Here is a 27,377-nt window from a genome sequence, read left to right as displayed (position 1 = left end):
CATACCCACCACCGTTGGCCACACACACACTGGTGCACATACACAAACATGCACACACACTGAATACATTTAGATAGATTTGATCATTTAAAACACAATACAACCCCAAGTGGATAAGGAATTTTAAATCATCTACGATTGCACAAAACAAGTTTGAAAATGTATTTCCATTATTGTCCTCTTAAATCAATGGCTCAAAAAATATTAACACAGTAGACCTAAGCTACAACACTAGCCATACTTGGGTTACAGATCTAATAATTCATTAAAAAAAATATGTTTATGTTTGTACGCTTTCCAAAATCTCATAGCACATAAAAAGTAAAAACACAACAAAATGTAAATGGAGATTAAAAGTCTCTCTGCTTGGTTTTAAGTTGAGGCAATTTGTATTTGATAGGCAATGTAGGTTCAGTGGAAAGGGCATCGACGGGACAGCCAATGAGAAACAAAGAAAATAAGCCCGGAGCGCTTCTTCAACAGTGCACTACACCTGCTTCTCTGAATGGTCAGTCAATACATTGGATCCACTCCTCTGGTACTGGTCCTCCTTTGCCATGAATGTAGCACCCACCTGTGTGACGCCACAGCTGCTGAAAAGCACACGAAAAGCCACATCTCGGCAGTGGTCAGGAGCATTCCCTGAACAGTCCCTGAACTTCCTCTGGTACCTATGGACACAGCATGCAGTCGTGGGTTTAATACTTCCAAACAGACAAAACAAAAAGTCACGTTATTTGAATCCAAACAGCCAGCTAGCTATCAACCCCGAATACTTTTCATCACAGTCCTGAAACTCTTGAGAGTCAAGAACACAAGATATAGAGCCAAAACCCTGATTTAGAAATGTAACAAAAACCACTTAGATATAATACAAATATGTACAGTACTTACAGAGCTTTCTGCCTAGGCTACTTTACAGTGCCATGGCAACCACAGAACCCACACTGAATACATGGAATAGACACTGGTGCGCGCACACTTCTATCTCTCTCACACACCAGTGTTCATTTTGGCCCCCTTGGGGGGGGGGGGGGAGTCTTAGTCATTTTGACTAAAATATAATGAAGACTTAGTCACATTTGTCATTTGAATAATGATTTAGTCTAGTTGTCAAAATGACAAACAGTGGGCCATTTTAGTCAACTAAATGCCCTTTCATTTTAGTCTCATCACATTTGTATCGCCTCCTTACTTCCATGTGCACACACATACAATGCCTTGTCCTACCAACATGCAGAAAAATATAACATCCTATTTTCTTCCCAACAGCAGAAATATGACATGTACAGTACCTGTCAAAAGTTACGACACACCTACTCATGCAAGGGTTTTTATTTTTACTATTTTCTACATTGTAGAATAAATGTAGTAATACATAAATGTAATAAAAACTATGAAATAACACATATGAAATCATGTAGTAACCAAACAAGTGTCAATCAAATCAAAATATATTTTTGATTCTTCAAAGGAAGAATCTTTGCCTTGATGACAGCTTTGCACACTCTTGGAAGTCTCTCAGCCAGGTTCTTGAGGAATGCTTTTCCAACTGTCTTGATGGAGTTCCCACATATGCTGAGCATTTGTTGGCTGTTTTCCTTCACTCTGTGGTCCAACTCATCCCAAACCATCCCAATTGGGTTGAGGTCAGGTGATTGTGGAGGCCAGGTCATCTGATGCAGCACTCCATCACTCTCCTTCTTGGTCAAATAGCCCTTACACAGGCTGGAAGTGTGTGTTGGGTCATTGTCCTGCTGAAAAACAAATGATAGTCCCACTAAGCGCAAACCAGATGGGATGGCATATCTCTGCAGAATGCTGTGGTAGCCATGCTGGTTAAGTGGGCTTGAATTCTGTCACCAGCAAAGCACCATCACACCACCACCTCCATGCTTCACGGTGGGAACCCCACATGCGGAGATCATCCGTTCACCTACTCTGCGTCTCACAAAGACACGGCGGTTGGAGCCAAAAATTGCACATTTGGGGATTGAGCGAATGGTCAGGGGGTCGGAAACAAAATTACAAATAATTTGTAGACTGCAAATTGACTTCGCTTACATTTGTATATGATCACGTGTCTCTATTATGGGTTGGAGTACTTGGGAACAGATTTCCACATTTAAAATCACTTGGAAAAATTCTCATATCTTGGAGCGTCAAATATAACTTTTTGGCCTGTGGGCCGCCAGTTGAGGAAACCTGGTGAATGGTGTCCATAGTTGTATGGTGTCCATTTTAGGACAGCTTCAGAGTATGATACATTACATTTTCAGTTATTTGATTCATTTCTCATTTTGGCTACATTTGAACTAATACATCTTTCCCCATGTGTTCGGTTTAGTCTGCATATGCCAACCCTTCCTCCTCCCCCTCATTTACATGGGAGTCACAACGAGACACAACACTGACTCAAATAAGAGACAAAGATCCCAAAACAACCACAGAGGCTCATGGTCTGATTTCAATAAATGTATTTTTATTTGTCATCACCAGGCTGTTTCCCTTTTACAATGAATCTGCGGTAGTTCTAGTTTTTGCATTTTAGATTTAAAGAGAGAGAGAGAGCGCGAGAATATTGCACTGAAGATAGTAACAGACCTATGATTAATACAGCTGCAAAAACAGAAGACCTACAGTAGTACAGCGTTTTTCTTAGAACAACAACATCTTAGGGAAAAACAGTAAAGCAGAGCCCAGTAATAGTATATGCCATCCCAATACCAGTTAAACAATCGCCTGTTTCAAATATACGGTTTTAAGAGAGCATTTCTTGATTTATTTCCACGTTAATCAATTATTACATTCAGGATAATAACTAAATAGTTCACATGCAGAGAGATGATGGGAGAATGACAGAGAACTTGTGTTCAAATGACTTCATTGTTTCGTAATGAGAGAGATGGAACTGAAATATATTTGTTGTTTTTCATCTGTACTTTACAGTAGTCAGCATTGACTGTTTCTTTGTTCAATGCCTAGGATTTTGATACGCTTGATTCAAATCCTCTAACATGTGAACGTATAACAAGAAGGATCATATGTTTCATAACATGTCCATTTTGATTTTGTGTACCGCACATGAATGTACATGTATCATTCATTTAACTTTTAATTGTTTTTGTTTCAATGTTTTCAAGTCATATTCAGGAAAGGAAAAAGCTGCTGTTGGTACTTTTTCTGTGTTATTTTGTAAGTGTGTTTCTGTAAGTATTGGACACCAACTGTTTGTGTTGTCGGGAAATCACAGTTTTTTCCTCTTGGACATAACTGAAAATTAAACAACAGCCACTGCAATATGGATAAAAACGAGATATCCATTTTGAGTTCAACTTTTGTTCTAGAAATTAAATCCGAATACAGTAGTCCATCACTTCCTTAGGCTATCCTCCACTGATTTCGCATTCGTTTTTTAAAAATCCAAAAGCATTGAGTATTCAATGCCGGGGCTGCAGGGTAGCCTAGTGGTTAGAGCGTTGGACTAGTAACCGAAAGGTTCAAATCCCCGGGCTGACAAGATACAAATCTGTCATTCTGCCACTGAACAGGCAGTTAACCCACTGTTCCTAGGCCGTCAGTGAAAATAAGAATTTGTTCTTAACTGACTTGCCTAGTTAAATAAAGGTAAAATAAAATGTAAATTAAAAAAATTCATGGTTTGCACGTTTCGTTACCATATTGTTTTGAATGTACGTTTTTAGGACTGATGCCCAGCTGAGAATTCTACTTAATGCAGTCTCAACGGATACTGATGAAGATTTAGTCTTAAGTGCATTTCTGTGGCTTGAAAACACGATGACATTTCAAAAGGAGTAGGACAAGCTTTTTGTCGTCATTGTGATGTCGCCAGATTGACTTCGGATGCAGTATAACTATAGCAAAGTTAGGATTGAGGGGAGAGCACTGACATTTTTTGCTAGCTAAAGTTAGCATTGCTAGCTATTTCTGACTAACTTTGCTAGCTCATCGCAACATTGCCATCTCTGTAAAGTCAACTAGACGACATAATGATGGCAAAGTTGTTTTCAAATCATTATTTGTTTACTCTACCAATGTCATCGTATTTCCAGGCCACTATAGTGTAATTTTGACGTAAGTCATTAGCCCCTGTCCAGATAAGACTGAGCATTAATTTAGCATCAGTCGGACATCAATATGCTGCGGCATTTGTAGAACATTGAGAACAATGGCAACGACGCGACCGAGTAACCTAGGTGCAACCCATAAATAATACCAACCCTACATTCAGTGTTATTATTTCAGGTTTAGATCATTCTGCTCCTGCAAAGTCATATTTGTTGTATATATTTTTGTATTGAGAGTTTCACAGCGTTCTGCCAAGGCCCCAGGAGGCATGATCCTAAAGGCCGTGTATTTTAAATCAAGCCACCAAGATTTCTCCACCACAATTAAAAACAAACTCAGACTTCAGGACAATACAACATGTCAGACCACTCAGAAAAGCCATACAATATATAGGTTAAACAGCGCATCTTGACCCTGGTTCCGATTTCCCTCACCCATACAGTACTAGGTCTGTACACCGCCGTATAGTTTGATCAGTTCAGTTTAGAAACCCTTGCAACATATTGTAAAATATCCAAGGCCATATATTTGTACCTTCACTGACAACCTCTCATAGGCTTAGTGTGGCCTCTTTTATCCTGGGGTATGTAATTTATCATCCGGGAAAAACGTCTTTATCTGGTTGGAATCTGATTAGCTTATGATGTATTCTTGACCAGAAAAAAAACAGTTAAGAACCAAATGGGACGTTATATTGCCTAGTTTTGCCGGCTGGGCTGATTGCTTGATCAATGTATTGATACATTTGATTCATACATGCCCTCAATCTCTCTAACCTAGGTGACTCTAAACAGTATTCAACATGACATGCATATCAACGCTATCGCAGTGCATAATAAATCTGTAGCTTACACATTGAGTATCTTAATAATACTGAAAGGAAACATTCACTCGGAGCTGCGCGAGTCTGGCTAGCTCTGCTGCCGGTCTAAGAACAGACCTGGGGGGAGGCTCTCCTGCATACTGTTATATCAGCTTACAATACAGTATTTTCAAGCACATTTGAGTAAGTTCAACAAAAGGACAAGGATGGCATCCTTCCCAGGCTAGGAGCAAGATCGCTGCAGACTGTGGGTTAATGGTTTCAGCTTATAAGAGGAGACTGTTTAGGTTCTGAGTCCGATAGAGGGAGAGAGTGTTCCCCTTGCAGGTCGATGTCTTGTCTGTCTGCAGTCTTGGATTCTGCAGCAGACTATGAGTCAGAGACAGTATCTCCAGCAATACTAGTTTGCCCCACTCAGTCCACTCTCTCTGACCTCAACTCAGGAGCCCCAAACACACAACTCAGCAGTTCTAATAAAGAACACATTACATTTTAAGAATCACTAAGCAAAAAAAAAAAAAATCTATGACAATCAGACGCTTATTATAAAATAAATGTTCAGTAATCTTTTTGAAAATACAATCTAAGAAATGTAAACAAAAGAGACATTCATAGTTGTGTTAGTCCTACATGTACTGTAACTGATATTGAAAAACATTTTTTTTTTTTAAATAAAGAAATCTAATACTGGTCATGTATACATAACTGTAAATGAATTTGATAAATACAACTACCAAAACAAAAGCTCCTCAAAATGTAAGAAAACAATATAACATTAATCAAAAAGTGACTAAGCTCTATGGAATTTAATGTGAATCAGACTTGTAATGAGCTCCAATGAACAGTGCGACAATTTTAAGAAGCTCCACCTCCCGATTAACCAACAAAAAATACACAACGCACTGGCTAACTCGGCATTAAAAAAACAAAACAACACTATGATGCATCTTCAAAACCCAACCCTGTCTCCGTGTGTACCACTCATGCACATACTTCAACACACAACTTAATGCTACTTGACTGTGGTACACATTGCCACATCTCTACCCACTACAATCAACAACATCACATTCATGCTCGTCTGATAAATATTTTCTTAGGGTTGAAAAGTCCGTTTTTTGTTTTTTTAACTAGATAAATAGCTACCGGTGTTATTTTTTAAATATTTTTTTACCTCTTCAATTAAGAAATCATTCTGAAGAACAAGTCTTTTTTATTGATTTATTTACATACAGTATGGAGTACTTTCGCTAGGTACTTGTCCTAAAATCAAACGCTACCATAGTTCACATTATGGTAAAGAATGATAATTGTATATTTTCGGTGCTTCTCTCACTAGAACCGCAGCCCCACTTCTAAACCCCCCTCTGGAAAAGTGCATTCTTGCTTGGTGCAATACCTTGCTCTTTCATCATGTTATTGTTTGATACATTTGCTGGGTGACACTTTAAGATAGGGGACAAATGCTGACCAGCATATCAGTAACTGAATCTAAATGTGCTGGCTAAGCTGGCTAATTAGCTTTTCACCTACCAACCTTGTGCGTATACAGCATCCATCCATATGGATATTAGGCTAACTAGATATCCCTGGACAACGACTATCGATTTGTCCGCGTGGCATTTCCTCCACTGTTTCTTGACTTGTCCCTGGATCCAAGTTCACCGCTCCACAGTGGCTAGTATGAAAGAGGAAGCCCTTATCATACTCCTCTCTAATCCTTCTCTCTTGCCCAAAAATACCGAAAACCAGAAGGCACATGAGAGCGACCGCCTACCACCGCAGTCATTTTTGCAAAATATCACCCACACACAACCTCCACACAACCCGGTCTCACAAGGACGGAATAGACTCTATTGCTACATTCTCCACGGAGGAAGGCCACTTGCAGTTTCCATCGCTTCATCAAATCGTTTCATACAGACAAGTACAATATAAATAAGCGGGAGAAAACGTCAAAATGTACGGAGACTGCATTTAACATCCTCCTCTGCTGTGTTATCACAAAATAGCATACCTCTAATACAATCTCTCCCTAGATCAATATATAATGTTTATACTGTATGTTTTTTTAATTGAGTATTCATCTAATGCAACCGACAAAAGACGACGATAAGGACTTCAGATATTTAGAAAGAACCATTACGCCCAGCAGAAATATGGTGAATATAGAAATGCCATCCCATTGCCCGGCACCTACAGTATAACGTTCACTTTAGCGTACACCCAGCCAAACGTTTAGGTATCAGAACACGTTTGTACTCCATACTTGGAGACTGCAAGGACTAGACACACGGTCAAGGACCCTCTACCTCTTCAAGGAAGGAGTCTGAGCTAAATGCAAGCGTCATACTTCAGCCACTGAGGGAAATAACCCAGAAAAGCTAGTTCTTTCAATAAAAGTGGCACCTTCAGGCGCCTCCTAAAGCTTCACAACAAGCAATGTGGTATAGTCATTTTTTTTGGTTGGAACATCAGTTGACATAGTTATTAAGAGTACTGAGAAAGCCAAACGCTATAGAATAGAAAGCTGCATCTTACGTAATATCCCCAAACAGGAATAATGTCTCATATCGAAAAACAAAGCCTCAACTTAAGATACTTACAAAAATACTACCATCGTACAACATTGTGCGTAGTCTGCGTACAATTGAGATCAACTAACTGTTCACCTCTTAAAAGGCTTTGGACTTATTTCGGAGATTGTTGAACACCTCAAAAGTGTTTTGGCACTTACTTTGGCCCTCCTGGATGTGCAATTTTTTAATTGTATTTCATTTTGTTGGGTATTTCTCTTGAGTTCACGACGATCAGTAAGACTGCACAACTGTGCACCGTCTTCATTGACTGGGAGTTTGACATTGTTAAGATGGCTGGTTGGTTGGTTGGAAAGTGTTGCCCATTTAGATGTGGATTTGGGTGCAGTATGATTGGAAAGCTTTGAAATAACTATTGAGATTTACCCTCTTCACAGATGATCACAACATGTGTGTGTTGGGGGAGGTTATTTGTGAAAAGCAAAATGAATTAAGATCAAAGAAAGAGGTGGTTTTATCGTGCGAGTATGTTGTTTAAACCGAAAGCGTGCTAGAAGTGAATGCACCTCACACTTTTTTTACAGCTACCATGGACCCTATATCAATGTTTCTGCCTGAGTGGTGGCTGTTCTCAGGTGACATTGACCAGTTGGAAGCCAGTACACCAACCGAAGACTACAGCAAATGCAATGGAGTCTTACACCACGAGAGAGCAAAATGTAGAGCTGACAGAAGAGAAGGCTTTGGGAGGATAGAGAGTAGCAAAGGACCTCTCTCTACCTGCCAAATATGGAGTGATGAGGGGAGGAGGGTAAAATAGCAAGCGGTGCAGAATTTAGAACTCAATCTTGCAGGCAGGGAAAGACTCATCCTGCATGACCACTGTGCTGCTGCTGGCCAGGACCATAATGTTCAGGTCCTGCTGTTTTTCATGTGTCTGTTGGTACCAGTCCCGCGTCACCTCCGTGTCATGAGTAGGGATCAGAGTCACCTAGAGTAGAGAGGAGGACATGTATGAGTCAAAACTACCAATACTGTACATCAATACATTAATCAACCAATCAGCCCAGAGGGTAAAATTAGGCAGCATAATGTTATGTCTTGTTCTTAACAGTTTTCCTCTGTTCAAGAATATTTCATATAAGCAGATTATGACCAACCCAATCCCAAAACGTCATATTCTAGATGTTATCTGGTCAGATTACAACCAGATAAAGACATGTTTTGCCAGATGCTAATTCATGTTTTTCAAAATGTTGTATTAAAACCAGTGTACAACCGGACAAAATATGTCATACTGATGTCATTGCAACCAGAGCCATATATTTAGCGTGTGTTCGTAAATTCAATCTGGGGTGCCAGATTCAGAGCGTTGTCAGCGCATACTGGACACTCTGGCCGAGGAGTAGGGTTGATCCGAGCGTTCTGACCTCACAACGGCAGTCAAGTACCCAAGCTAACTGGCTAGCGTTTGCTAGCTTCTTAGCTTCTTCCGGACACAAATGAGAGAACACCTCACTCTGACCATTTTAATCGCCCGAGCAGAGCTGGTAAGGCTGTTTTCATGACATCCGGAGCGTTTGGTGACTGTAACTGGCTGCTGCTGACAACAATTTAATCCCGCTTTTTTGCCGACGTTTACTGACACCGGCCATATTCAACGGGTGTTGAGCATTTGTAAATTCATCAGTTATTCTGCGCTCTGACACACTCAGACGAGAGTGCTCGGAAATCAGAGTAGATAGCCAGAGTGAATTTACGAACGCACCCTTAGAGAGTTGGGCCAACTTTTAGAATTTTGAGTATTGTTCTAATTCTAAACGTTCAACTGCATAGCATTGTTTAAATATTCACCATGTAACGTTAATGGGGAGCTAATATGGCTGCCATAGAATGTTGAAGTGTCATGTAAGTGCTTCACAATGCAGAAACCGCATTGGCCCAACTCTCTAAATACATTGTAACCAGCTTTTCCCACTGGGAGTATTGTGCGATACTCAACAGGAAATGTTAATTACATCATTGTCATTATTCAAACTGCCGGAAGGCAAATTACTGTAGAACAACATTGACAGTTACATCGTTACATCGTCTATCAACATTTTACATAACAGCAGAGACTGCATGTATGCAGACAAAGAGAATGAGAGTAAGCACCTGTAGATTGGAGCCCCACGCGGCCTTTCCCTCGAGCAGGGAATCCAGGACTCCACGACTAGGCTCTCCACCAGCTGGGTCGTTGCCGCTCACCACGTAGTACGCAGCACGTACCCGCTTGAAGAACTCCTGGTCCACGTTCTTAGCACTGCAGTGGTTGGGCACGTAGGCCAGGTCCACATAGATTGGAGGACCAGGGGGGACGGCTGAACTAGATTTCTGGGTGTTGGTACCTGGAGGAGGAGGACCATAATGTAAAATTGTATAAGTCTCTAATGACTTGAGAATGACTAATGACTTTTCCTCTGTTTGATTGGGGAGGGGGGGGGGGATTCAGACTTATATGTCTACGTAAATCAAGGGTAAATTAGAATGGGGAATTGTGCGTCATAAAGTCCTGGGGAATGATTTTGAAACAAAGGTAGGCCTATTACATTTCTATTATCTTTGAACGTAAATTACGTTTTTAGTTTCCTTAACTTTTTACAGGCGTGAAAGTGTCCACTACTGAATATGGAATCACATCATCATATCTAAATATTGAGTTGTATCATCATACTTTATTTTTACCTACCCAAATTGCTCTTGACGCCATTCACAAGGCCTTTCCCTGGAGCGTGTAGGTCCACCTTGGATCCCTGGCCCTCGGACATCCACGTCAGCCTAGAGCTCCTTTCCGTATCCCTCCTCCTCAGAGAGACCGATCGAGGCGAGGAATCCTTGGAGGCCTGCTTCGCAGGGGTGGTAGACCGCTTCCCTTTCCGGGCTGGGGACGCAGACTTAGGCTTGCCCAGGCCCTTCCGCAGGCTCTTGGTGGTCTTGTGGTCCTTCTTGAGCATTTTCTCTGTGCTGCTCTGGTTGTCAGGGAGGGCCTCTGGGTCCACCATGCACACATCAGGGTGAGGCAGGTGGGGGAGCGGATCCTTCATGGGGGCAGGTGGGGGGTCATGGGCCTTCGCAGCTGATCTGGGCGAAGGGGGTTGAGTGCTCCCTCCTGTGGCGGAGGCAGATAGTTTATCCACCGGCAGGTGTTCTGCATCTTCGTCAGAGTCCAGGTTCCCCTCTGCGGTTATCGACGGGCACTCCTCGGTCTCGGGAGGTACATCAGAGTCCGACTGGGACGCCAACGAGTCACTTGCTGATGTGGGGGGCGTCTCCTCTCCAGCTAGCACTATCCCAAGTCCAGTTGCCATGCCACCAGGAGGCATGGAAACTGGGTGCGATCCCGCTCCAGCTCCAGCAGCTCCACTTTGAATGTGCTGTCGCTTCTGCTTGTGAGACCTCCTCTTGACCGAGTGTTGCTCCCGGTCATCTTCATCCCCCTCTGGAGAGTGGTCACTCCCTTTGTCCTCTTCGCCATCATCGCTGGAGAGGGCGTGTGGACTGGGGTTAATGAAGGATGGGGAGATCTCCCCTTTGCGGTGTTTGAATTCACATGAGGTATAGCCAGGGGGGGAGGTGGAGGTAGCCTCCATATGCAAGTCAGTGGGGCAACTGGATTCTCCATCTGCTTTTGCAGATGCCTTTGTATGGTGGGCATGTTCTGCTGTGGACAGAGGGGTGGGCTCGCCTGTGGATACACATTCTTTTTGAACATACTCTTCCTCTGCTTCTTCCATTTCATACGCTTCTTCCTCCTCGTCTTCATAGCCTGGAGGAGGGGCACTTGGGCATGCGCCCGGCCCTTGTAGGAGTTCCCAGTCAGATAAGCTACTCCTCCTCCTTTCGACAATCTTCTCTTCCTGTTTCTCTGATTTTTTATCCTCTACCTTCTCTTTCTCTCCCTCCTTCCTCTCCATCTCTTTCTCACTCTCCTTCTCAACAGTCTTGCCTTTCTTCTCCTCTGCCTTCCCGTCTTTCTCTTTCTCCTCCAACTTATTTTCCTCTACTTTCTCCTCCTCCTCTACCTTTTCCTTCTCTCCAGCCACCTCTTTCTTCTCGTCCATCTGTTTTGTCTCCTCCTTGTCCTTCTGCTCTGTCATTTTGGTGTCCTCCTTTATGGTCTCTACCTTGATCTCCTTCACTTCTTCCTCTTTCATTGCCATCATATCTTTCTCATCCTTTGTCTCTTTTTCCTCCTTTTTCTGTTCTGTTTTAGGCAGGTCTGCTGTTGTGACACAAGAGGCTTTGCTAGCTCCACTGAGGACTTCTTGGGGACTTGTACTAACCTCAGTAGCCCCGTTGGAAGAGGCTTCAGTTGACTGCTGTGGTTTTGTCACCCCATCAGATTGGGACACTGTTGTGGTTGTACTGGAGTTAATAGTGACCATGTATGTCTCAGCCATGGACAGCATGCGTTCTTCTTGTTCTGTCACTGCAAATTTCTGGCATTCAATGCGGCATGGAAGAGTACTGTCCTCCATTTTGCAAGTGTAGGACTCTTTGCTGACCGCTGAGCCCTGGGATTCTCTGTCAGAAGAATCAGCTCTTTGCAATGGGGAAACCTCAAAGAAAGCCCTTGAAGTGGATATGGTTTCAGCGGGTTTGGACAGCTGGGAACATGGTGGTTCTGAAGCTCCAGCAGACGTTATGGTTTTGGTTTCAACAGTGCCCTCAAGTTTATGAACGTTCTCTGAGGTTTGACCCTTGTCCATCTCAGGGCTTGATGATGAGTCTTGTTCTGTAATGTCTTTGGCTGGAGTAGCTAAGACTGGAAAGACTTTTGTCAGACTGAATGTAGCTGTAGTTGTTGAGGTAAGCTTTTCAGATGCCTCTAGGTACTCATCCTTTAACATGACCCCTGAGGTTGAGAGGGTTGAGTGCATGGCTGAGGAGTCTTCGTCTTTGAATAAAGAATACTCAAAGGAAGCACCCTCAGAATCTGTCCTGTAGGGGCCACTAGACATTCTGACGGGGGTCTCTAACTCCTCCCCCAACTGGTGGCTGGTTGATAGAAAAGCTGAGGCAGATGAGAGGTAACACGAAGGATCTTCCTCAGGTTTTCTACTAGTGGTATCTGGGGTTCTCTGCCTGTCAGCTTCAATGTCTCCCTGACTGTAATGTTTATATTCACTGGACTTGGTGGGCAAAGAGGGGTCAGGACTGTCAAACCTCTCCTCCTTTAACCCCAGTTGGCTGTCCTCGGAATACTCTGAGGATTCAGAAGGATATCCTCCAGATCCTGTTTGTTCTATTGCAGTGGAACTGCCAGACTGGAGTGGCGAGGCCCCAACTACATTCTTCAAAAGGGAATCTGCAGTATCTGCTGGTGGAGGGCTGCTTGTGGCCATTGAATGGGAAGGCTCCTCCTTTTTGAGGAGGCTGGGTTCAGGTTCGGGTGAGAGGGTCTTCTTGTCCTCTTCCTTTGTCACAGGACGTTTAGAAGTAGTGGTATCATCCAATATAGATTTACAGATTTCTTTTTCAGACTGCTCTCTCGCTCCCTTCTCCACATCTAGATCACTGGCTTCTTCTTCTGCATCATCTTCCTCATCATCATAATCCTCTCCCAACACCAGTAGCCTCTTATCTACACTGTCCGGAGTGCCTTCTCTCTCAGAATGGCCCATTGTAGATTTACTGGTGATAGAGCTTCCAATTTGAGTGCACTCAGATGCAAGAACATTATCGTCTAGGAGCTGTCCTGAATATCTGGCCAAGGGGGCAGCAGTGGCCTGATTGTCCATTTCCTTAGGCAAAGCTTGATGAGGTAACATGTCTTTTTCCGTTGGTGAGTAGCGACCACAGGGAGAGTCCCCACTCTCACTATCAGATGAATCCATATAGTCTTTCACTGGCTCATCTTTTTCCTTCTCTTTCTCTGTGGTCTGCTTCTCAGGGACGTCTTCAAAGGGCATGGCTGTAGCTGAGGCTTGGGCATCGGTGTTGGATTGACTCCATGAGGAAGAGGCTGTTTCCTTTCTGCCTGACTGGACTGGTATATACTCCTCTACACTGGGAGATGCTCCAGTCTTGTCCTTCATTTCATCCTTCTCAACTTTTTCAGGTTTATCTTCTTTGAGACTGAAAGCAAATGAGTATTGCTCTGCTGCTGGGGTGGTCTTGTTGTCTTGAGTCTCTATATACATAAAGCTGTTTTCCACGTGTGGTGTAGATTGCCCCTCCTTCCTATCACTCACTTCCTCTTGACCTTTCTCTTTGTCATCGTGTTCAGTGAAGGCACTTGAGCTGCAATGGAGACTTCTCTCGCTCTTGGGGAAAGGTGGAGGGGTGTAATCAACTCTGCTGAATGACAGCGGTTCCTCTTTTTCCTCATCCTCTGAGTAGAATGCAGCTGCACCAGCATCTGCCTGGCTAACGTTCCTATTATCATCAATGCCAATTTGTGTTGACCGATCAAACTCTCTAGATACCTCACGGTCTTCTTTATAGTCTGATTCCTTTTCTTTTGAAATGGGCTTTTCATAGGGTTCATACTTAGACACATCAAAGCCCTGGTCCTCTTGCAAGCTCACACTGACAGTCTCCGTTGTTATTTTCTCAAAGCCTTTCAATGTTTCAGAGGTACTGTCTGCTTTTGTGGCATCGACGTGGCTCACTTTCTCGGGAACCTTCTCAGAATCTTTATCCAAGACAAAATATGAACAAGGTTGTGTATGCTCTGGGGAAGCAACTCCCCGCTCTTTTTCAATTTCCATCTCAGCTTCCTTGCCTGGTTTCTCATCTTCTTTTGGAGAAACATGCTTTGTCTTTTCATCCGTATTAGATGCTTCTTTGCTTGTTGTCATAGATAGCAGCAGTGTTTCATGCTGGGTGGATACCGTCACACTGGCCTTGCTGTCAGTGCTTAATAGTGTTGAACCTATAGACTGTTTGTCTGTAGTGGTGGAGTCAGAGGCTGGCTCTAATTTGGTGGTAGGCATAGCAGAGACTGGTTTCAAGGTAGGGAAACCAATGGTGGACTCTTGACTGGGATGGGTTGCTGATGTGGTCTCAGTTGTCTTGATGTCCTTTTCTAGTTCAGGGGAGAGTCTATGTTGTCGCTCTTTATGCTGCTCTTTGAGGTCTTTATCAGGAGAGGTCTCCCATTTTGGTAATGTAGACACAAGCCCAGTGGTCTGTTCAGAGTGGCTGTCCTTCGTCTGGTCACTAAGCACATTCTCTGGTGACTGAGTGGAGAGCAGGTCTTGAGAGATGATCTCGTGTTCTGATTGTCTAGGTTCCACTGATAAAGGTCTTGAGCCTGCACCACCCATGCAAATGGATTCCTCTTCATCTTCCTCCTCATCTTCCTCATCTCCGTCTGAGTACTGAACCTGAAATGTAGGTTCAAGCTTTGTCGCAGAAGTCACCTCTACCTTTTCTATCATTGCTGTCTGTACGCTGTGTTGTAAAGCCTCTTTTAGATCTTTCTCTTGCACCTCCTTTTTCTCTTTCTCCCATTTCTCCTCTCTAGTAGGTTCAATCTCATGAGAACCATATTTTCCTGTCTCTTTCACGCTCATTTCATAGTTGACTGTGTCAGCTGTTTCACTTTCTTTTGCTCTTTCGTCTCCTTTTATGGGATCAGCTTCATAACTGTCATCTCTATCTTCCTCTCTTTCCTCATCGTTGATGTCTTCGAAATCACTATCTTCTTTTTCTTGCTCCTTTTCCATCTTCTGTTCTTTACTGAATTCAGCCACATAAGTATCATCTTTCTCTATCCTCTCTTCCTGGCTCACTTCAATCTCAAAAAATGTATTGTCGTCTTTTTCTGTCTTGCCCCCTGTGGTGGATTCCACCATACATGTATCATCCTTTTCTTTCTCTCTGTGCTCTCCTTTAGTCGGTTCACTGTCAAAAGTATCTCTCTCTTTTTTTCTTTCCTCTTCTTTCATTGGTTCAGACTGAAGAGGATGTTCTCTGTCCATCTTTTCTTCCTTGATGGCATCAGTCTTACAAGTGTCATCCTTCTCATCTTTCATGGGTTCAGCCACAAAGTTATCTTTCTCTTGCTCTATTTTTTCTGTAGTGGTGGAGTCTGAGGCTGGCTCCACTTTAGAGGTAGAGATACAAGAGCTTAGCTCGTCTTTAGAAGTGACTATACTCCCTATTTCTTTCTGTTTTTCTTCTTTCGTAGGTTCAGACTCAAAGGTATCATATTTTTCCTTCTCATTCTCCTCCTCTTTGATGGGCTCAGCCCCACAAGTATCATCTTTCTCTTTGTCCTTTTCCTTCTTCTCTTCCTTGGTTGTACCAACTTCCTTGGTTGTACCATCTTCCTTAGTTGTACCAACCTTTTCTGTTTCTTTCTTCTCTTCCTTGATGCGTTTAGCTTCATGAATGTCATCTTTTTCCTTGACTTTCTCATCTTTATCTTCCTTGATTGGTTCAGCTTCAGTTGTACCAACCTTTTCTGTTTCTTTCTTCTCTTCCTTGATGGGTTCAGCTTCATGAATGTCATCTTTTTCCTTCACTTTCTCATCTTTATCTTCCTTGATTGGTTCAGTTTCAGTGGTACCAAACTTTTCTGTTCCTTTCTTCTCTTCCTTGATGGGTTCAGCTTCATGAATGTCATCTTTTTCCTTCCCTTTCTCATCTTTATCTTCCTTGATTGGTTCAGTTTCAGTGGTACCAAACTGTTCTGTTCCTTTCTTCTCTTCCTTGATGGGTTCAGCTTCATGAATGTCATCTTTTTCCTTCACTTTCTCATCTTTATCTTCCTTGATGGGTTCAGTTTCAGTGGTACCAACATTTTCTGTTTCTTTCTTCTCTTTCTTGATGGGTTCAGCATCAGTTTTACCAACCTTTTCTGTTTCTTTCTTCTCTTCCTTGATGGGTTCAGCTTCATGAATGTCATCTTTTTCCTTCCCTTTCTCATCTTTATCTTCCTTGATTGGTTCAGTTTCAGTGGTACCACACTTTTCTGTTCCTTTCTTCTCTTCCTTGATGGGTTCAGCTTCATGAATGTCATCTTTTTTCTTCACTTTCTCATATTTATCTTCCTTGATGGGTTCAGTTTCAGTGGTACCAACCTTTTCTGTTTCTTTCTTCTCTTCCTTGATGGGTTCAGCTTCATGAATGTCATCTTTATCTTCCTTGATGGGTTCAGCATCAGTGGTACCAACATTTTCTGTTTCTTTCTTCTCTTCCTTGATGGGTTCAGCATCAGTGGTACCAACCTTTTCTGTTTCTTTCTTCTCTTCCTTGATGGGTTCAGCTTCATGAATGTCATCTTTATCTTCCTTGATGGGTTCAGCATCAGTGGTACCAACATTTTCTGTTTCTTTCTTCTCTTCCATGATGGGTTCAGCTTCAGTTGTACCAACCTTTTCTGTTTCTTTCTTCTCTTCCTTGATGGGTTTAGCTTCATGAATGTCATCTTTATCTTCCTTGATGGGTTCAGCATCAGTGGTACCAACATTTTCTGTTTCTTTCTTCTCTTCCTTGATGGGTTCAGCATCAGTTGTGCCAACCTTTTCTGTTTCTTTCTTCTCTTCCTTGATGGGTTCAGCTTCATGAATGTCATCTTTTTCCTTCACTTTCTCATCTTTATCTTCCTTGATGGGTTCAGTTTCAGTGGTACCAATCTTTTCTGTTTCTTTCTTCTCTTCCTTGATGGGTTTATCTTCATGAATGTCATCTTTGTCTTCCTTGATGGGTTCAGCGTCAGTGGTACCAACATTTTCTGTTTCTTTCTTCTCTTCCTTGATGGGTTCAGCATCAGTGGTACCAACATTTTCTGTTTCTTTCTTCTCTTCCTTGATGGGTTCAGCTTCAGTTGTACCAACCTTTTCTGTTTCTTTCTTCTCTTCCTTTATGGGTTCAGCTTCAGTTGTACCAACCTTTTCTGTTTCTTTCTTCTCTTCCTTGGTGGGTTCAGCTTCAGTTGTACCAACCTTTTCTGCTTCTTTCTTCTCTTCCTTGATGGGTTCAGCTTCATGAATGTAATCTTTTTCCTTCACTTTCTCATCTTTATCTTCCTTGATGGGCTCAGCTTCAGTAGTAGCTTCAGTTGTTCCAATTTTATCTGTTTCTTTCTTTTCTTCCTTGATGGTTTCAGCTTCAAACACATCTTGTTTTTCTTTCTCCTCTTTCTCTTCCTTGATAGTTTTAGCCTCATGTGTGTCATTTTTTTCTGTATCCTTCATGTCCTGTTTGATGGGTTTTACATTATCGTTATCATCATCCTCACCATCGTCATAATCTAAGAAACTACTCTCCTTCCCCTTTGGGAATTTAGCCTTACTGCACACTTTGGATTCTTTCTGTTGATGGTCATCATCTTCCTCGTCACTGTGTTTGAGTATAGCCTTACCACTAGAAATGTCTACTGTCAGAGATTCCTTTCCTGATATGGAAGCTTCGTCTTTGCCTGTGACTGACTCAGAGGTAAGAGGAGTTGTCTCCGGTTCCTGTTCCATCTCACCTTTGGAAGGGGAGAGACCATCTTTTTCTTCCGCTTTTGTAATGGGCAAGTCTTTTTGAAATGATTTCTCCACCGATGGTAGTAGGTCCGACTCAACTTTCTTGATGTCAGCATCCAATTTTTTATTCGTATCCACTTTATCTTCCTTTTCCGCTTGATCTTTCTTTCCATCCTTATCCTCTGTTTTGGTGGCAGAATCATGAAGGTCACCCTGTGTTTGATGGTCCAGTCCTGGGAAGTCCTTGGTCTTTTCCTCCACAGGCGACTGATGAAGAGGAGAGTGAGTTGGAGAGCTGGTTGCACTGGGGTGGGAAGATTGTGTGGGGGAGGCCATTTTCACAGTGCTATCGTCTGGACTGCAGCATCGCTCTTCACCTTCCGAAGTAATTGAGTCTGACCTAAAAGGCTTTGAGAAAGAGGTTGGGGGTGAAAGGGGTTTTGAAGGCACCACTGTTAAGATGTCTTCTTTGGACTTAAAGAGTTGTACCTCCTCAACTGGTAGGTGATCCTGCTTCAAATCCTGAACAAGTTTGGAGACAGGAGCCTCAGAAGCAGGGAGCTGTTCCACATCCCTATCTCTATCCTGGAGCATTTGAGGGGAGGCATAGCTCTCCCCAAGTGAAATGTCCATGTTCGGAGTTTGGTCCTGATCTTCTTCCTCTTCATCATGAGTCTTGATGACCTTAGCCTCTGTCTTCAAATCAGAGATAACCGACAGGCACTCTTCGGATGGAACTGACTTCATGTACTTGTCTTCCTCTAAGGAGGATGTTGGTGAGATGGTCCCAGCAGAGTGTAAATGTTCTTTCCCATGTGTGGCCTCTGTTGGAATTGCCAGGGGAACGCTATTAACAGTGTCAAGAAGCAGAGAGCTTTTGCCTGTTTCCTCAGTCTGAGGTGTAGCGACAGAGGCCACTGATTGGTCCTCTGCAATAGAGGTGGGGAAGGAGGACAATTTATCATACTCTGTGATGGATGTGGCTGAGGAAACATGTTCCTCCTCAGCCAAGGGAGCAGCAATGATGTTAGTGAATACCGATACTTGCTCCTGTCCACAAATAAAACCTTTGGCTGTTACATCAGCCATAGCTGATGCTTGCATCTCCTTCATCCCATGGATGGTGTCAAAGGAGCCTGTCTGATCTGGGACAGAGATGTCATATGCACCCACTTCATATTGGAGGTTTAGTATCCTGTCATCAGCCTCTTCATGAACTTCCTCATCAGAGATGGTCTGTTCAGTTTCAGAGTGGCCTGGAATGGTTTCGTCTTGAATGAAGGAGATGGGCTCGGCTGCAGCAGTTCCTTGCAGTGTTGACACTATGTCGACGGTAGCGCCTCCCACATTTGACACATAGCCCTCTTCATCTTCCTCATCCTCCTCTTTAGCTCCAGGAGTATGTTTAACTGCTTTGCTTTCCCCATTCTTGGCCAATGTTTCTTTCTCTCCCGCTTCAGGTTTGATTTTGACCTCTTCATCTGCTATCATGTCTAGAACTTCTACCTCTTCCAGCTCAGCCTTTTCAACAGCATGTCCATCTTCTTCCTGTTCCTCCTCCTGGGATGAAGCTCTTCTGCTTTCCTCTTTTGTTACCGCCATATCTGTGGGCTTTTCAACTTTCTCCATTTCCTCCACCTCATGTTTCCTGTCTAGTTCATTATCCTTCACATCATCTTTTGCATCATCTTCTTCCTCCCCTATCCCCATATCTTCCTCTTCCTGAAATGTTTTCCTCTCTGCAATCGGGCCTTCTTTTTCTTCCTCCTCCTCATCTTCAACTGCAGCTCCCTCATCCTCATATAGTTCCACTTTCTCTGCTTGTAATTCTTCTTTATGCTCTTGTGTTAATTTGTCCTCTTTGCTTTGAGACTCAGTTTCAACTTCCATTACTCCCTTCTCAGGAGACGTTGTGCCTGGTGGAGTTTTAGAGACAGTTTCCTGTTCTTTCTCCTCCTCCTGGGTAGGGGATTCGGCCATGTTTTCCTCTGCTGGTGTCTCCACTGCACTCTCTGGTGGCTCTGATGATACCTCATCTTGTTTTAACTCCTCAAAGTCCTTGGTAAGATCCTCTGGAGTGGAGGAAGCAGATATGCCCTCAATACCCCCATTCTGTAGTGGCTCAGGTTGAATGTTCTCTGCTGCTGGTTCCTCCGGTTTGGGTTCAGCCGGCTCTGCCTTGGCCGCTTTGCCTTTGCTTTTGTCGGTTTTGGGTTTACTTGACACTTTTGCCCTGTGCAGGGTCCTTCTGACCTCTGGTGTGAGGGGTTTTAAGTCAGGTTTTGTTATCTTTCTCAACTCTGACTTTGACGCATCTTTTTTCTTGTCAACTTTGGAGTCTTTTTTCTCTTCTTTTTTAGCTGTGTCAACTTTCTTGACTTTCTCTTTCTTTTCCTTGTCTTTTTTCTCATCCATCTTGGATGCCCTTTCCTTTGAATGTTTTCTCAAGGATTTCTCCTTCAATAGTTTTTTCTTTTCTGGTGCATCAGTCTTGGATTTTATTATTTTTGTGGGTTTTTCATTCTCTTTAAGTTTCTTCTCTTTTTTCTCTATCTTGTTCTCCTTTACAAAGTCACTCTTTGCCTCTGTGACTGCCGATACCTCATCATCTGCTTCTTTCTTAAGGGGTTTTGTAGTCTTGGGAGATGATTTCAGACTTTCTTTGCTGTCTGTCCTTTGCTTTAACTTTGTCTGTTTTACAACAGAGGGAGGAGCCCCTGAGGCTATGTCTTTTTGTGTGGCTACTGGGTATCGCAAGAAGTCAAGGTGCTTTAATTTCTCTAGTCCCTCCAGGACTTTGTTTTGTGGTGCGTTTCCAGGGAACAGCACTCTGACAATCTTTTCGGCAGGATTGGCAGGAAGCCACACGACTAATGCTGTAACTGATGTCAGGTAAGGTACGGATATTTCTCCCTCTTTTCCATTGGGGAGCACAATGCCTGTTTTGGCCTTGCTGTTACCAGCCCACTTCTGCATGAGAAACTGCATCTCCTTACTGTCCTTGACGGGGTTCAGAACATACATGTCTAACTTGCCCACCCCCATCTTATGGAAAAGAGTGAAAGGCTCAATAGTGTTGCTGACCAGTCTACAGAGAGGCTCCGGCTTGATTCCCAGTTTGTTGAGGTACTGCAACGTGAGGGAGGCCTCCTCGATGCTGCGCTTGACCTTTAGGTTTGATTCTGGCATACGTAGCTTCTCGGGTACATTGAAGAAGATCACACCAAGCTCTGGAGAGATCAGGTTCTTCATCCAATCACTGTAGGTGGTTGAGCCTTGTGACTGCTCCTCTTCCTGCTCTGCTATTTTCCTCTGAAGGAGCCCGTTGATGCCTGGCAGATTGTCTGCACCAATGTGAGTGAGTAGAATTGAGTCGATGCGGTCCAAGTGTCTGACCAGCTTCCAGAAGCATGATTTACGTTCAGAGCCTCCATCCACTAGGATGTTGAAGCCATTGACCGCAAACAGGGCCGAGTCGCCCCTCCCCCCAGGGAAGATGTAACAACAGGGCCTGGACAGTTTCAGGAAGCCTCCAGATGTGGGCGGCTCCAGGAGGTCAAAGGGAGAAGGCACATCCACCGTCTCGGAGATGTACTCCGTGAACTCTGTGACTCCCTCCATCTTGGGGAGCACAGGCTCAGTGTTCAGTCTGTACTCGAGGAACTCCCGTAGGTGCTGGTGCTGACCCAGAGAGCTCCAACCCACCTCCGATCGGCAGGACACAGTGAGTGTGGCCCGCTGCTTGGGGGCTGCTTCGCCCAGCAAATCACTGACCTACAGGAGAATGACAGACAGAGACAAGCCAAGGTCAGTGTTGATGTGTAAAAATTGCTCAATGACATTGTTGTTTTCATGTTTTTCCACAATTCCAGTTCATGGGGGGGTATATAAAATATTTGTAGTTTCATTGGTAATCTAATCTTCATTAGAAAAACATGAGCACATGAGCCAGTGCTAGAGACGACAGTAAAGTGTCAGAACAGGCTGTTTTGAATAGGATTTGACTGTTCTGAACAGTCATATCTTACCCCAGGATCAGCAAAGACTTGTGAGAAGCTCTTATAGGTGAAAACCCCACTTTGGAGAAGCAGGTCACCGTGGTCTGAGTTCTGCCCACTCAGGACCAGGAGTTTGTGTCCTGCGGAGTCTGTGACTAGAGACTGGATCTGGGGCAGAGAGCAAAACAGAGCAGTTATAGGAAACAGCACAGAACAAAGAGTGTGTCTTTTTATATGGGCTACACTATGAAATGAATCAAATGTATTTACATTTTGTTATGCCATTATGGTATTCCATTCAAAGCATGGTGAGAGGAAATAGTTTGTTTTAGGTTTTAAATCATAATGACAAAAGGTAAACAGATGTATACAATGATTGAAAGCTGGTTTAAATATAGTAACAAACCAGAAAATATAATATATATTTTAAATCTTGAAACACACCTCTGAAGCAACTGTATCCTCTGATGGGTTGACCAACACGACTGTCTCTAGGACATCACTCTTGTGGTGGAGAGTCCTTTGCCCTACAGGGGCCAGAAAAATCGAACAACATGAGAGAGAGGCCAGACGTGTTTTGTCAACATCTTTCATGCACTTGCTTTGAAGTGTTCCTTTCAAACCCTTGTAGACATAACCAACATTGGCACAGGTCAACAGCTTAAAAGGCTACTGAGAATCTTGCCAGAGTCTGAGCAGTCTGCCCCAAAGACATCCTGCTGGAGAGCATCCAGAGTTTATCTGTGAAAACCTTTTTCAGTCGGGGAGATTTAGTACTCTGTACTGCGTGGTGCCTGTTATGTGGGGCAGACACTTAGAGAGAGCACACACCACAGTGCGTCAAGGCAAGAACAAAAGTTGGAACAGGAAGTAGGTCACCAATGTCTACTACTGGTTGCGGCTTGAAATCAGAGCTAACAGGTACAGCTTTTTAGAACAGAACAAACCCACTGGGCACACACTGGTTGAACCAACGTGGAATAGATGTTGAATTGACGTCTGTGCGCAGTTGGAAGTGGAGAACAGCTACTGACATTTTCATGCAAGATAATTGAGAATTGGATAATACTTAAGCTAGAATTACATGGCTTTGTAACATAAATATTGGGCCAATATATCCAAATGTTTGGCAATCATCATCACAAGGACTCATATGATTTTCAGGTTATTGGTCAATATCACAGACACTGAAAACAATGCAGTAAGCTGGCATAATTGGTATGAAATCACTGACGTAAAAAGAGAGCAAACATAATAAATCATAAATGATTAATTAGTGAATATAATGCTGAATATCCAGGTCGTTCCACCAATTCGGCGCCTTTTGAGAAGTATAACTTGGTCAAAAAAAACATTGGATTTCACCTAATTTTAACATTCTGTCATAAAGAGCACATGTCCAACTTCATAAACACATTTTCCCCATCTCAAGAGGTTAAATAAAAATAATACTATAGCAAGTGCCTATTTAGTGCCAGATAAAGTAACAGGGTTGACCATAACAGAGTGGACGATTTCATCTTAAATCAGCCAAAAATGTCACTTTTCTATGTTTTAGTAAGGTTAGGGTTAATTATGTGTCAGCATTTCTACCCATTCAGTTCAGAGGTGTGACGATAAGCATTTCATTCCCGTTTGTTTAAGCACCAATGCAGACTAATAATAGAGCCGGCTAATAAGTGAGGGAACTTGACTCTGTGTTCCACTTGCTATCTTCTATACATCCCGAGTTTGCCGTCCTCCTCCATTTTGGTACTGTATATGCACTGTCAACTCTTTGCTGGGAAAGAGCTCTACAGAGGGTCGCTTTGTGTTGCTTGTAGTGCAGAGCGATTGGTGCTTTTCGAGGTCGGGTTTCGGTTCGATTATTACAAATTAATCACGGTTTTCAATTTCGGTTTTGATGATTTGAGTTGAATGCTTTAACACAGAATAAAACAATGAATAAAAGTTCCATGATGGTAGTGACTGTCCATTACTGCTTATCACTTATTAACCATCATTTATTCGCATTACTTTACCTTAATAAAATGTTTCAGTTGTGTATATTACATTTGTTTTATTTAATGACTTTATTCATTTATTAAGTCATCATCTCATCTCTATAGAGGGGCTGCATATGCTGTCTGACAAAAATCACTATTTTGTAGTACTTGTAGTTCAAAGTAATTAAGGCCTACTTTTATGACTGCTGAAAACCAACTATCAATCACTTAGGTCATGTATTTTCAGATAGAGATACTGTACCTCGCGAAGCAAGAGCTGCTCTCTATATCCCCTCACGATTGTGCATTCTTCTGCCTCTTCCGTAGCAGGCATAAAAGAAACACAGACCAGACAAGTAGATGCACAATGGATTATGGTCATTGTAGTGAATTACGTTTTATGCGCTAAACTAGGTATAATATTGGCCTCCCTACTACATCGCACAGTTCAGGCTGGATCTGATTTATCTCTCGAGAAACTGTGCAATGTGCGAATTGAGCTCACAGAAAAAAAACAGAACAACAAAACGAAATCAACATTTCAGTTAATCGCTCAGCACTAGTTGCTTGCCACATGCAAGGTAGTGATTACTGGATTGTGGACTGAGAAAGAGGAGAACATTAAAAAATAGTAAATTAGGGGATAGAAGGTACAGGCCTAGGTGATGAGAATGACAACTTGGCCTGACATGACAGACAGTGTACACTTTTGACTCACAATCAGGATGGATACTTTTGATTCATTTCCAAAATAGAAAAAGTTTGCATTTGAACAGCTACTTACTTGTCTGCTGTGGAGTGACAGCTCAAACTCTCTGTGATTGGTTGGAGTCAGTCAGTTGACTGAGTAGGAGGAACAGAATAATTGGCTGAAATGATGCAAAAAAGTGAAACCTCATCCAAATGGTTGTGGTGCTAATGAGCTTTCGTTGCCAATGATAAAAATGATATCATTACATAGAAATTGGACCTGGGGCTTGAGAGAGGAAAGGTGATTGGACCTGGGGCTTGAGAGAGGAAAGGTGATTGGACCTGGGGCTTGAGAGAGGAAAGGTGATTGGACCTGGGGCTTGAGAGAGGAAAGGTGATTGGACCTGCTACAGAACTGGTCAAATGCTGCCATTAGCAGCAGGAAAAAGCAAACTGTTAGTATGGTCCCAGATATGTTTGTTCCGTCTTGCCAATTACTATAGAAGCTGGTTAGACAACATAAACAGATCTGGGACCAGTCTAGGCAAACTATGAGAGGGACAGTGACGTTTTACCGCGTAGGCCTACTATAGTTGAAGCAGTGAGGTACCAAAAGAGAACCCTGTTCACTAGAGCATACTGGAAGAACCGTTGACGAGAGTTCGCCCACTTCAGCCTAGCTGCCCACAGACTGTGGGGAAGGAGACTCACTGCATCGTGACTAAGCCATTGACTACATTAGTTAGTTTGGATATCTTACGTTGTAAGAGTACAGAATATGGGGACATGGGGGACGTTGGGGAATATACAAAACATGGGCGTAATAGAATACGAGAACAAAGGCATATGATATCAGGCGCAGGCAGAATAAGGACAAGTAGGATTATAGTCTATTTCCAGAGAGACGGCGTGTCCCTTTGCCCTCCTGGTATGCTTTCTCAGGTGAAACAGCAGAAAGGAGACTGCGTTAGCTGCTAGTCCCGGCAGGATGACCCCTCTCTGACATTGCAGACTGGTACATTGTGATACTTGAAAAACAGAGAGCCTATGTCAAGCAGGGGCTGGTCAGTCCACTAAGTAGACAGGTGAATAATACGCCTACGGGATAGAGACTTAAGAGGCTACCATTGCCTTCACTTCTCAGCAAGACATCATCTCGGTGATGACCATGTTGGTTATAACTCTCTGTTTCTTTATTCAGAAAAAAAGTAGGTTGAGAAAACAGCAGGAAGTTAAACAGGAAGGTTTACTTCAGTATTTAACATTAGAGTAGTAAACCACTGTAAGTAGCAGCACTGCTACTGACGAAGAACGGCACACAGTATAATTTACAGTAAGTGGCCTATGTCATTGGTACCAGTAAGTAAATATGTTCAGATAACAGAATAATCAAATGTGTAGAAAATCTGACATGATTATACATTACTCATGAACTCCGTTAATGATGTAGGCCTAAAGCATGCCCATCAACCTCCAGCCACTATGATGAATAATATAAACACACACGTCTCGATCCTCAGGACTGCATCTGTGGTAGCCTCCACGTCAGACAGCTCTGTTTCTCTGCTTTGCTGTTTTGTTTCAACAGTCCTTTGGAATAGCAGGATGTTCTGCCAAGTTCCCCTCCTCTATTCATCCCTCTGGCTTTTCATTTAACCAGTATCCCAGAAACATGAAAGCATCCCACTTCATGGAAACTGACATCCCACCAATATGGAACGCCGTTTGGTTCTTTGCGTGTCAAAAAAAAAAAAACACTATTTGATGTGTCATGTAACACTATTTGATGTGTCAAATAAGCTTGTTGACCAATCAGGACCTGAATATGACTGCACGTCACTGGTAAAGTTGTCTCGCACACCTGGTCATAAAAAAAAAGTTAGCTAGCTCATGGATGCATGGATGCAATGTTCTTCCCCAGAAACATAGAAAACGACATCTGTCTCAGTTGCTATAGCTAGCTAGCTAACTATAAAGCTAGGTATCATCTAAAATAACCCTCATTTATCAGACTGCTTTTTTTGATTAATGGTGGTCGGATCCATCTATTTAAAAGCTAGCCACAATAAGGATTAGCCACAATGGTGGACTTTGCGGTTAGCCTTCAAAATAAAAGTATGTAATTGACAGTGATGCAAATGAATACAAATAGTAGAATTATGCCATAATTGAATAGATCATGCTAAACGAGGTTTGAATGTTGTTATATAAAATCAACAAAATACAATAATTTGTTCATTTGACAAAAATCTGTTGAAATCACACTGATTGTATTATTATACTTTCGAATTGCATTGGAGGAATACTTGTTTTACTGTACTTTACTGGATTGTGGATCAATGGCATGGGGTATCAGTCTACTCAGTGAAAAACAATACTGCGTGGATGTTTTAGAGTCTGATAACTCTGAGGAGGATGTTAGGAAAAAAACATATTGGGTATTGATTAGACTGATACCCCATTTCATTGATCCCCAATCCTTAGGTAAAGCTGTGCAGTGCAATGTGAATGTCAATACACACAATATGCTGACTGGGGAGGTGATTTCCACAGTCACAGTCCCGCGATAGATAAGAGGTACAACGCTAATATTTGCGTAAACTCTTCACAGTTGTGTTCTGTGGGTGTCGCCGAGTAAACTGATACCCAATTTCATTGCTTCACATTCCAACCTTGTTAAACACTATCTTGTCTAAATATGGCATGATTCCACCAATTGTAATCTTCTGCATCACTTTCAAATAGGTACTTTTATTTTGAAGGACAACCGTAAATTCCACTAATCCTTA

At 42.7% G+C, this 27,377-nt stretch overlaps 1 protein-coding gene across 2 annotated transcripts in view; it reads right to left on the bottom strand.

Moving 5' to 3' along the window:
- Positions 1-2,454: 2,454 nt before the first annotated feature.
- Positions 2,455-27,377, bottom strand: part of LOC110491898 (uncharacterized) — a 73,463-nt gene continuing 48,540 nt past the window's right edge. For both annotated transcript variants that reach the window (XM_036950930.2, XM_036950947.2), the window contains 5 exons: positions 22,358-22,440; positions 21,944-22,081; positions 10,181-21,689; positions 9,607-9,839; positions 2,455-8,440 (listed from right to left, as the gene is read on the bottom strand). In XM_036950930.2, the coding sequence (XP_036806825.2) occupies positions 8,285-8,440; positions 9,607-9,839; positions 10,181-21,689; positions 21,944-22,081; positions 22,358-22,440 (12,119 nt within the window). In that variant the 3' untranslated portion in view covers positions 2,455-8,284. The remainder of the gene's footprint in view (positions 8,441-9,606; positions 9,840-10,180; positions 21,690-21,943; positions 22,082-22,357; positions 22,441-27,377) is intronic.

The sequence above is a fragment of the Oncorhynchus mykiss genome, chromosome 2 (genome assembly GCF_057628025.1).
Source record: "Oncorhynchus mykiss isolate SJ-2025 chromosome 2, ASM5762802v1, whole genome shotgun sequence".
Lineage (NCBI taxonomy): Eukaryota > Metazoa > Chordata > Actinopteri > Salmoniformes > Salmonidae > Oncorhynchus > Oncorhynchus mykiss.
The sequence above is the reverse complement of the archived record's forward strand: the minus strand, read 5'-3'. Positions and strand labels throughout refer to the sequence as shown.